General features: G+C 57.0%; 1 protein-coding gene across 5 annotated transcripts; it reads left to right on the top strand.

The window, feature by feature from the left end:
• The first annotated feature begins 1,267 nt into the window (after window positions 1–1,267).
• Window positions 1,268–10,527, top strand: LOC116464730 (chitinase domain-containing protein 1-like). 5 transcript variants are annotated; one of them, XM_032147987.2, is made up of 5 exons: window positions 1,270–1,803; window positions 3,920–4,023; window positions 7,708–7,861; window positions 9,330–9,479; window positions 10,111–10,520. In XM_032147987.2, the coding sequence occupies exons 3-5, from the start codon at window positions 7,751–7,753 to the stop codon at window positions 10,327–10,329; spliced, it is 480 nt and encodes a 159-aa protein (XP_032003878.1). In that variant the 5' UTR covers window positions 1,270–1,803; window positions 3,920–4,023; window positions 7,708–7,750; the 3' UTR covers window positions 10,330–10,520. The 5 variants fall into 5 exon arrangements, with proteins under 5 accessions (XP_032003879.1, XP_032003878.1, XP_058291144.1 ...); XM_032147988.2 differs by lacking the exon at window positions 3,920–4,023 and having other exon boundaries at window positions 1,268–1,803; window positions 10,111–10,521; XM_058435161.1 differs by lacking the exon at window positions 3,920–4,023 and having other exon boundaries at window positions 1,798–1,937; window positions 10,111–10,527.
• The last annotated feature ends 680 nt before the right edge of the window (window positions 10,528–11,207 follow it).

Consider the following 11,207-nt stretch of genomic DNA (forward strand, 5'->3'; position numbering starts at 1 on the left):
CCGCCTGCCTTGGCCTCCCAAAGTGCTGGGATTACAGGCGTGAGCCACCTCGCCCAGCCAAGAAGTCAGTTTTCAATCCAGGTACACGGGGCCCATTGGCACAAACTATGCAGATTGAGAAGCAGACCACTTTGTGCTGGCAACTGACAAGACTCCTCCAGGAACCCAGCTGGAGGGAGCTCTGCAGAGGGGCCTGGCTCTGGGCTTCCTATCCTCCCATCTGCGGGCCCCATCTGCTCTTGGGGTCTGTAGTTCTGGCCCAGAGTGAACCCTAAGTAGATTCTGCAATTCTTTTTTTTTTGTTTTTTTTTGAGACTGAGTCTTACTTTATCACCCAGGCTGGAGTGCAGTGTGATCTCTGCTCAGTGCAACCTCCGCCTCCCAGGTTCAAGTAATTCTCCTGCCTCAGCCTCCCCAGTACCTGGGATTACAGGCATGCGCCACCACGCCTAATTTTTGTATTTTTAGTAGAGACAGGGTTTCACCATGTTGGCCAGGCTGGTCTCGAACTCCTGACCTCAAGTGATCTACCCGCCTTGGCCTCCCGAAGTGCTGCGATTAAAGGCGGTGGCTCCCCGATCGATTCTGCAATTCTTTAGGGCCAAAGACCTCTGACCTCAATAAGATCCTAAAATGGCTAAGTGCCTAACAGAAGTTGGACGTTGCCATGGCCTCCTTAGCATTGCGAGGACAGCGCATATGTCCCTGAGGACACCTGCCATAGCTTACTGGGACCCTCTCCAGAGCTCTGCCGACTTGAGGTCTTCATCCCCAAAGGTCAGGCTTCAGGCCACCATCCAGGCCGTTTGCTGAGAGCGAGTGCTGAGCTGAGTGAAAGGCCACAGCTGGTGCGGGACGTGCCTCGCACCGCATGCAGCCCCCAGCCCCTTCTAGGAAAGGCGTGGGCGTCAGCTGGCAGAAAATACCAGGAAGGGAAAGAAGGAAACGTGACTAGAAAGAAAGAACAAAGCTTAGTTTAAGGAGAAAGCTCCCAAGCAGCAGAAATGGGGAAGCAGCTGTGCAGGGTGTCTCGGAGCCCACGCGCGCCCCGGGAACGGCTGAGCGGGGCAGGGTGGGGCCCGGCCCTGCGGTTTTCTGTAGGAAACTGCGCTGGGAACGGCTAGGACTGGGGGTGGGGGTCGGACAGCCTGTGCCGCTTAGAATGCGCGGTGACCGAAAGTGCTGGTCACGCGCTCGTTCATCCAAGCGCGAGGGGCTGAGTTGGGCACTCGCTTTGCCTCCTGGGGCTCCGGCTCGTGCAAAGTGCAAGGCGGGGGTGCGGACCGAGAGAGCGCGCGTTTCGGGCCGTCCCCGCTGGAGACAACGTAGTGGGCGCCATCGGCCTGGGGATGGAGATGGTCCACCCAGGCGGCGCTGCGGCGGGGGTAGGGGGACGCCAGGAGTGGTGACTCTGGGTCTGCGGAGGAGCGAGCCGGGGCGGAGCCCACCGCGCGGTTCTCCCGGCACCGCCCAGCCGGGCAGAGGCCCTGGAGCCCAAGGCCCCGCGCGGCCCCACGCCGAGGGCGCCAGGCCTGCCTAAGAGCCGTGGCGCTGGGAACCCGGTTCCCCCTGGGCCGGGAACCTGATAACCAGCTCCAGCGCGAGCACGAGGGGCGCTCAAGGTGAACGCGCCGGGCCAGACTTTCGGGCAGCCCTGCCCAGTCCCCTGTCCTGGCCCAGCCCCTCTCCATCCCAGCATGCCGTGCGCGGCGGCGGCGCGCGGGCGCCTGGGGCGGGACCTCCGGCTCGCTGGAGCGTCTTCCGGCCGTTCGTTTGTGGCCGTCCGGCCTCTCTGACATGCAGGTGAGCCCCGGGGCGGCCGGCCCCTGCTCCTCCTCCTTGCACGGCCTCAGTTTCCCTCCCGCAAAGTGGGCGCGCCGGGCAGCGAGGCTCGGCCCCAGGCGGACGGGCGTGGGGTCGCGGGCGACGCCGGGCGGGTGCGTGAGAGCGAGCGAGTGTGTGAGGGGGCGTGTGAGAGGGTGTGAGGACGAGGGTGAGCGAGGGCGGGGGTGGAGGGCGAGTGTGGACGGGGGCGCGTGTCGGGGGGACCGCGAGTGGGAGGTGGGGCGCGTGCGCTAGGGCCAGCGAGTCTGAGAGCTAGGCGCGCTGGGTGGAAGGGGCCTGAGTGCGCAGACAAGGGATGTGGCCGGCGGGTGAGGAGTGTGTGAGCGCGCGGCTCATGTGGCAGAGTGGTGGCCATCGGGTCCCCAGGAGCCCCAGGGGGAGCAGAGGCAGAAGGGCTCCAGGCGGACTGCCCTCCCAGTGAGGGGCACGCGGTCCCCGTGAAGGGCGGGCGCAGCATCAGACGGGATCCCACCCACCCTTTGGTTCAGCCCCAACCCTTGAAGCTTCCATTGCTGACTGTCCAAACTTGGAGGGTGACCCGCCCACCCGTCCGCCTCGACTTCCTGGGCTCCCGTAATCTTCTCTCAGCCTCCTAGCTACTTGGGACTACAGGTGTGCGCCAGCGCACCCACCTAAGAAATTTTTTTTTTTTTTTTTTTTTGAGACAGAGTCTCACCCTGTCACCCAGGCTGGAGTGCAGTGGCGCGATCTCGGTTCACTGCAACCTCCGCTTCTGGGTTTAAGGGATTCTGCTGCCTCAGCCTCCCGAGTTGCTGGGAGTACAGGCGCACACCACTGCACCCAGCTAATTTTTGTATCTTTTTTAGAGACTGGGTTTCATCATGTTGGCCAGGCTGGTCTTCAACTCCTGATGTGGTGCTCTGCCCGGCAGGAAAATACTTTTTGTAGAGACCAGGTCTGGCTGTGTTGCCAAAACCAGTCAAGAACTCCTGGCCTCCCAAAGTGCTAGGATCACAGGCCGGAGCCACCATGCACCAGTTAGTTCTTCAAAACACAACAGAACAGGAGTTGTCAGTGCGTCCATCACAGAATACAGTTAGCTCTGATTGGCTGCTGTCGCTCTACACATGTGCACACATGCACAACACATGTGCACACATGACATACACGTGTGCTGGGCTGGGACGTAAAGTGCATTTCTTACTGCTGGTCTCCATGAAAAGCATTGGAAAGCCCCTGCTGTGACTCCCATCATTTCCATTAACAGCACCGAGGAGGTCCTGGACCTACGGACTGGGAGCGCAGGAAGGTGGGAGCAGTAGTCCTCCACCTTATCTTGTTACAGAGCGGTTTCTGGGACCCCTTTGGGTGACCAGGGTCGGGGCATGTGCCTCTTCATAACACAACACATTCCCTTTGTATGCGGGGCCGTTCTGCCCAAGGGAAGGTCATTGGCATTTGGGGAAGAAACGTTTTGATGCAGGAACACAGTGTGTGCGAGCCTGGGAGTCTGTGTTATGTGAAGAGTGTGATGGAGAGTGTCCTCACGGGCCTCAGAGCAGAGCGGCCGGGGAGCAGTGGGGAGCCGGAGAGGTACCAAAGCCCAGACAAGGGCCTGGTTGCAGTGTGAGCACCCCTCACACATCACACACACCATCTCCCTGGGGCAGTTGTCTGGAAAGTTCCATGGCAAGTCAAAGAAGCAGCCCAACATTTGTGAGCAGCCTGTATCCAAGCACTTCATCGCAGAGCTGGCAAGTTAAGCGGGAGTGGACAGAGGCAGTACCCTGGCCTTGTGCTCAGTTAGGTTCTCCTAGTGCTCCCTCTGCTGGACACATGCTGGCAGGACTGTCTTCCTCTTCCACCCTTTCCTCTTCCTTCCCTGAAGTGTGAAATCACAGGTTGGGGGGCAGGGAGGTCGTAGGCAGAGGGGCCACTAGGTGGGTGGACAGTGGCCCTGTTTCAAATCTGCAGGACGGCAGGTAGGGGCAGAGACCCAGCCCCATAGTGGTTGGTCACTGGGTACCTGAGTGTGCCCTCCAATTACTCCTGGGCCAGTCCCCTGGAGAACCACCGTTTGGTTTTTCATTCCTTTCCTTCCTCCCTGACCCAGATTTCCACCCAGAAGACAGAGAAGGAGCCAGTGGTCATGGAATGGGCTGGGGTCAAAGACTGGGTGCCTGGGAGCTGAGGCAGCCACCGTTTCAGCCTGGCCAGGCAAGTGATTCTGGGCCGTTTTCCCTGTGCCATGGCCAGAACCCTCCCCACCTTCCCTGGGGCTGTTGCTGACTCAGACCAAGCTTCAGCTGCAGCACAAAGATAGTGGGGCTATGGGGAGGTGGCAGCAGGCTGCTGCCCTTGGTTCTGATTCTGGGATGTATCACTGAGGAGAGGGGCTGGAGAGGTTGGGGGTCGGGGCAGAGGGTGGTGATCTGTGCCTGAGCCTTCTTATTCCCCCCTGCACACCTCTCGGAACTGCCGTGGCTGTTCAAGCACTCACTGCCTTTGCCTGTGGCTCCATGTACTGGGTGCTGCTGTGCTTGCCCTGTGAGTTCCCTTCTTAACTCCCCCTAAGCCTGCAGGTCAGGCTGTCTTGTGGCTCCCTGCCTCCTAGGTGGGGGAGCTTCACTGGTTGACCTTGCCCAGGAGCCTGTTCTTTCTGTGCAGGTGTTGTGGGTGTATTGGGCATGCAAACTCCCTGCCTGGGGACAGCCACAGTCTCCTCAGTTTGCACTAGGAGTACCAGTCTCACCCAGGGAAGAGACAGGGCAAAGTGGGGCAGCGTGCGCCTCTGCAGAAGGAAGCAGGTCAAGGGGACAGTTTCAGAGGAAGTGAAAACAGGTTCCTGGCCAGGAAGTCTTTTGGGTAGGAGGGTAGGCACTGTGGTAGGCCTGGCTCTGGCAGCATCTTCTGACAGGTGCACCTGCCTGGCTGGGGTTCCTGGAGCCTCTTGGGCCTGAGCTCCCATTATCCTCAGGAGCCTGTGACCCAAGGGGAAGACCATGTGCCCAGCTGCTGGATAGTGAGTTGGGCTGAGCTCCCTACCTGTCAGGTGTCTGCCTCTGCCCAGGCTGTGTGGGCCCCTCAGCTGGTCTAGAGGGATCTGTGCTGCCAGAGCTGTGAAACTAGCCAAGAGCTTCTTCCCAGCAGTGTCCCAAAGCTTCATGAAGGACTAACAGCCTGGCTGGGCTATGGTGGTTTTTCAGCTCCCCCCGCCGCCACCCCCAACCCCAGTGAAAGATAGAAAGTAGAATCTTTTTTTTTTTTTTTTTTTTTTTAAAGACAGAGTCTCGCACCGTCACCCAGGCTGGAGTGCACTGGCACTATCTCGGCTCACTGCGAACTCTACCTCCTGGATTCACACCATTCTCCTGCCTCAGCCTCTCGAATAGCTGGGACTACAGGCGCCTGCCACCATGCCTGGCTAATTGTTTGTATTTTTAGTAGAGACGGGGTTTCACCGTGTTAGCCAGGATGTTCTCGATCTCTTGACCTCGTGATCCGCCCACCTCGGCCTCCCAAAGTGTTGGGATTACAGGCGTGAGCCACCGCGCCCGGCCAGAAAGTAGAATCACTTCTGTTGGCGGTCCCTAGAACCTAAAAGTGAATAGTATAATAAAAGTTTAGTGCAGGAAGACCAGAAGATACAGATAAAGTAAAAGAGAAGAAACAGAATGACCAGTAATTCCAGATAGCCTGCTCATTTATTTTTTGTTTTGTTTCTTTGTTTTTGAGACGGAGTTTTTGTTCCTATTGCCCAGGCTGGAGTGCAATTGCGCGATCTCAGTTCACCTCAACCTCTGCCTCCCAGGTTCAAGCGATTCTCCTGTCTCAGCCTCCCGGGTAGCTGGGATTACAGGCATGCGCCACCACGCCCAGCTAATTTTGTATTTTTAGTAGAGACAGGGTTTCTCCATGTTGGTCAGGCTGGTCTTGAACTCCCAACCTCAGGTGATCTGCCCACCTTGGCCTCCCAAAGTGGTGGGATTACAGGAGTGAGCCACTGCACCCAGCCTACTTTTTTGTTTTGTTTCTTTAGCTTCCACGTTAAGGGCACATCGTTTGCTTTTTACCACCCCTCGCTACATGATTTCTCTGTGGGACTGAACTGTGTAAGTTCTGTCTTCTAGTGTCTTCATTGACTGGCACATCACGAGCATGGCAGTGCCTGTCTGTGTTCCAGCATCTGGGAGAGCCAGGTCCATGAACATCCTCATGTTTTCAACGGATGTGGAAAATTCCCCATAGCTGGGCGCGGTGGCTCATTTTGGGAGGCAGTCAGATCACTGGAGGCCAGGAGCTTGAGACCAACCTGGCCAACATGGCGAAACCCCATCTCTACTAAAAATACAAAGACCAGCCGGATGTGGTAGCACGCGCCTGTAATCCTAGCTACTCGGGAGGCCGAGGTAGGAGAATCGCTTGAACCCAGGAGGCGGAGGTTGCAGTGAGCTGAGATCGCGCCACTGCACTCCAGTGTGGTGACATAGCAAGACTCCAACTCAAAAAAAAAAAAAAAAGTCCCACAGCGGGGCGCGGTGGCTCACACCTGTAATCCCAGCACTTTGGGAGGCCGAGGTGGGCGGATCCCCTGAGGTCGGGAGGTGGAGACCAGCCTGGCCAATGTGGTGAAACCTCGTCTCTATTAAAATACAAAAATTAGCCGGGCATGGTGGCGGCTGGGATCCCAGAGTGCTGGGATTACAGGCATGAGCCACCGTGCCCAGCTGGGACATTTTTTACTGGAATGTCTTTTCTTGATTTGTGAGATTTATTTGCATGTTATGAATAGATCATGGGTACAAATCCATTGTCAAGCGTGTTTCAAATATTCTTTCTGGTTTATTATTTGTCTTCCCATTTCCTTCTTTATTTCCTGAATGAAAGTCTTACATTTGTATGTAGTTCTACTGCAGTGGTATTTTCTTTCCTAATCTCTCCCATTGCTCATATAGCTGGAAAAGCCTTCTCCACCCTGAGATTGCATAAATAGGTAGCTATGTTTTCTCCTAGTACTTACGTGGCATCACCACCATCATCATTACTGTAGGCTTCTCTGAGCCTACGATTTTTTTCTTTTTTTTTTTTTTTGAGATGGAGTCTTGCTCTGTCCCCAGGCTGGAGTGCAGTGTCGCGATCTCGGCTCACTGCAATCTCTGCCTCCTGGGTTCAAGCAATTCTCCTGCCTCAGCCTCCCGAGTAGCTGGGACTACAGGTGCACACCACCACACCTGGCTAATTTTTGTATTTTTAGTAGAGACGGGGTTTCACCATGTTGGTCAGGCTGCTTACAAATTCCTGACCTCAGGTGATCCGCCCGCCTCAGCCTCCCATTAATTGTTGGGATTACAGGCGTAAGCCACTGCACTCGGCCCAAATATTTAATTTTTGTAGGATCTCACTATGTTGCTCAGGCTGGTCTCGAACTCCTGGGCTCAAGTAATCTTCCAACCTTGGTCTCCCAAAGTGTTGGGATTACAGGCATGAGCCACCACGTGGCCCAGCCTGTGGTTTCATTATTTTACACTTAAGCCCTACCATGGTTTGGCTTTCTTTGGGTTTGAAGGAGGAGGTGGGAACCAGTGCTTTCCTAGATTGCCAGTGGTGGTCAGGGCGGCCTTGGGCTGTGAGGGGAGGGTTCTGTGGCTGATGGTGAGGAAGCTCTTTTCTGGGTGTATAGGAGGAACTGGTGGCTCAGTCGGGAGGCCCAGGAGTACTGGAGAATGGACTCTGGCCGCCAGGGCTGGTCCAGGGCAGGGCTCTGTCCCAGTGGCCAAGGCCTCACTCAGTGCCATGAGGACCCAAGGCCCTATTAGGAGAAAGTGGCCCCATCAGCAGAGGGGTTGCCCATGTGCTGCATCTCTCTGCCGGTTGTTTGAATGTGTTCTGCTCTCCCTGCAGCCCTCTGGACCCCGAGGTTGGACCCTACTTTGACACACCTACCATGCGGACACTCTTCAACCTCCTCTGGCTTGCTCTGGCGTGCAGCCCTGTTCACACTACCCTGTCAAAGTCAGATGCCAAAAAAGCCGCCTCAAAGACGCTGCTGGAGAAGGTAAGGGTGGCCTGGGGACTTGAGGTAACTGTACTGGCTGAGAGCTGATCCATCATCCTCTTCTCCTTCTGTCCACTGGGGCCTGTGAGCCAGGAGGCTCGAGGGGCATGGCTCCCCACAAAGGCACCTGATGAGCCCGCAGCCGGTGGGTGGCCTGTGTGGTTCTGGGGCTCTGGCCAGTCAGCACCTCTGACTGAGCAGCCTCTGGAGCCAGGTTTTGAGGGTAAGCAGGGTGCCTCCCCACTCACCCCACGTGGGGCTTGTTTTATGTGCCAGTTGCCAGTTTCCATCCTCTAACTCTTGCTTATATCACCTGCATCCTCATCTTGCTGTCTTTGTCATGGCCTTGAGCTGTGTTTGCCTCATGCTTTTTGGGACGTTCCCCTGGGATGGCCCTGGGGATTGCACCTTCAAGGGTGTAAACTCATAGAACCACCCCACGGCCCCAGCAGTCCCCATGCCGCTGGCAAGACCCTGCCACAGGACTGTTCCTGTGACCTAGTCCTGGACTGGCAGATGCTCTTTCTGTGCTGTCTGGGGGCAAATAAACCATGCAGTGGACATCTCTCTCTCATGGGGCCCCTTGGGGCGAGGTCAAGGGGAGGCTGAACCGGACCGCAGAGTGTGGACAGAAGAGACAAGTTGATAACTGGATGGAAGGTTTCCAGGAGCAGAGGTGGAGTAGGAGGAGGTGTGACATGGCAGGAAAAGACTCGCATTGGCGGGGGCGGTGGCAGGCAGTGGTTGGCCAGTATGGTGGCGTATGCCTGGCATGTTCTTTTCTTTTTTTTTTTTTTTGAGATGAAGTTTTGCTCTTGTTGCCTAGGCTGGAGCGCAATGGCGCGATCTTGGCTCACTGCAACCTCTGCCACCCAGGTTCAAGCGATTCTCTTGCCTCAGCCTCCCGAGTAGCTGGGACTACAGGCGCCCGCCACCACGCCTGGCTAATTTTTGCATATTTAGTAGAGATGGGGTTTCACCATGTTGACCAGGCTGGTCTCCAACTCCTGACCTCAGGTGATCCACCTGCCTCAGCCTCCCAAAGTTCTGGGATTACAGGCGTGAGCCACCGCACCCACCCCACCTGGCATGTTCTTGTCCAGCAAAGTGTGTGGCCCTGGAGTGCCCGGATGGGTATCAAGTGGTCAGAGCTGGTGCAGACCGTCCACCCTCACATGCAAGGAGGGAGCCACCATAGCTGTCTGACTGCCTGCCTGCCTTCCAGCCCGGAGCAGGGGTGGGAAAGACCCTGTACAGTCGGCCAGTGTCTGTTGGCGGCCAGAGCCCTTCTGAATTGAATTGCCTGCTGTGGCCTCGATCCTCAACATACAGGGTCTCCAGGTCAGCAGCACTGTGTTGATCCAGAGACTCAGCTGCTGGCTGAATGGAAGGGACTTGCTGGGTGGGGCTCTGTGCTCTACACTGAGGACAGATGACTGAGGCTTTTCTCTCATTCCTTTTATTTCAGAGTCAGTTTTCAGATAAGCCAGTGCAAGACCGGGGTTTGGTGGTGACGGACCTCAAAGCTGAGAGCGTGGTTCTTGAGCATCGCAGCTACTGCTCGGCAAAGGCCCGGGACAGACACTTTGCTGGGGATGTACTGGGCTATGTCACTCCAGTAAGTTGGGGCCCTCACAGTGCAGAGGGAGGTCCTGAGGCTCAGGCGGGCTGCCCTGGCCCTGTGGTGGCCTCTTCTGGCCAGTCAGTGATGGGGGTCTGTGTTCTGATCTCCTGGAGCTGCCGCCACTGTGAGGCTACGGTGGGAGAGATGCCATCCTGGAGACGTCAGAGTGTAAGGCCTTGGGGGTCTCTCCAGGGTCTTGCTGTGGTGATCTCTGTGGGTTCCCCTTGAATCCAGAGGTGGGCTCTCAGGTCGTCTGGGGTCAGGAAGTGGGTGTGCAGAGCCAACCCTGGGCCAGGGAGGGGTGGGTTCTCACACCCAGCCTCCTCTTCTCTTGCTGTTCCCAGCTGCCAGCCTGCAGCAGTGGTGTGCACTAGCTCCAGGTGGGGCTTAAGACAAGCACCAGTCACTTTTGGTGAAAGGGATGTCGTGGCCTGGGTCCCAGGCTGTGAGTCGCAGTCCAGAGTAGGAGAAGGATACCCCAGGCCGGGAGCTGATGTCAGTCCGGGCTGAGATCTGTCTACACTGGCTGGTCCTGGGCAGTTCCAGAGCCACCAGAATGACAGCACCATGGTGAGACAGGTGCTCGCTCACCTGTCCTCCGTCTGATGTCTCCATCTTTTGCCAGTGGAACAGCCATGGCTACGATATCACCAAGGTCTTTGGGAGCAAGTTCACACAGATCTCGCCCGTCTGGCTGCAGCTAAAGAGACGTGGCCGTGAGATGTTCGAGGTCACGGGCCTCCACGACGTGGACCAAGGTTCTCATTCTTCCTGCTTGACTGTGCTTGCCCCACAGGCTGAAAAGAGTGTGAGTGCGAGAGCAGGGATGTGTGTGTGTGAGTAGGTATGTCTCTCTTTGTGGGTGTCTCTGTATGGGAATGTGTGTGTGTGTCTCTGCGTGATTTAAGTGTGAATGTGAGTGTGTAAGTGTGAGACTGATGATGTGGGAGAGAGATTGTGAGTGTGTTGAATGTGACTGTGGGTGTGGACGTGTTTAAGTGTGAGACGGTGGGTGTGAGTGTGAGTGTGGTGACCGTGAGGCCCAAGCCCTCACCCCTTGGGGCCAAGCTGGGAGAGCAGGCCCATGGTGTGGGCTGGTGTGCTAAGTGGGAAGGTGAGTGGAGCAGGGCAGGCCTGGTGGAGGGGGTTTCTGAGGTGGTCGCCACTGTGGGACCCTCTGCAAGGCCAGGTTGGTGCCTCAGAGTATTCCGCCCAGCTCTGCGCGTGATCCAGGTGGCTGTGAGGGGGGCCTTCCCTTGCACTTCCGGGCTGCACACAAGGGTGTGCAGGACAGGCTCTACAATGACTCAGGCAGCCTCTGGGCAGCGAAGGGCACGGGACATTGGCTTCTCCTCTGTCCCTCTCTTAGCGATTTTCATTCAATGCCAGGGAGGAGGGTGGGGTTCAGGCGGAGGCTGCCTCCTGATGGCACATCCTGATGACGTCTGCCCGAGTTTACGTGGCCGCGCCTTGCATTTGGGCTCGGACAGAGAAATGGCAGGGGAAGTGTTAGGCAGTTTTGGAGTTCCAAGAGCAGGAGTGGTTTTCCCTGACACTGAGAGAACCGTGGGGAGGTGATGGAGTGTCAGCCAGTGTCAGGGCCTGGCGGGTCTGGCCATCCCTCAGCTCGGAGAAACCTTGACCTTCCCCAGGCCCTGGGATGCAGCTGCCTGTCCCCCTGGCCGGCCACAGGCTCTGAGCTGTCCCAGCTCAGGGAGGGTA

This window comes from Hylobates moloch, unplaced genomic scaffold, assembly GCF_009828535.3.
Source record: "Hylobates moloch isolate HMO894 unplaced genomic scaffold, HMol_V3 SCAFFOLD_1459, whole genome shotgun sequence".
Taxonomy (NCBI): domain Eukaryota; kingdom Metazoa; phylum Chordata; class Mammalia; order Primates; family Hylobatidae; genus Hylobates; species Hylobates moloch.

What these genes read in the sequence shown, in the direction of transcription:
- LOC116464730 (XM_058435161.1), top strand. Translation starts at nt 1,798, where the DNA reads ATGCAGGTGAGCCCCGGGGCGGCCGGCCCCTGCTCCTCCTCCTTGCAC. An exon ending in TCGCGGGCGACGCCGGGCGG is followed by an intron (nt 1,938 to 7,707) that starts GTGCGTGAGAGC and finishes CTCTCCCTGCAG; the next exon opens with CCCTCTGGACCCCGAGGTTG. An exon ending in CAAAGACGCTGCTGGAGAAG is followed by an intron (nt 7,862 to 9,329) that starts GTAAGGGTGGCC and finishes CTTTTATTTCAG; the next exon opens with AGTCAGTTTTCAGATAAGCC.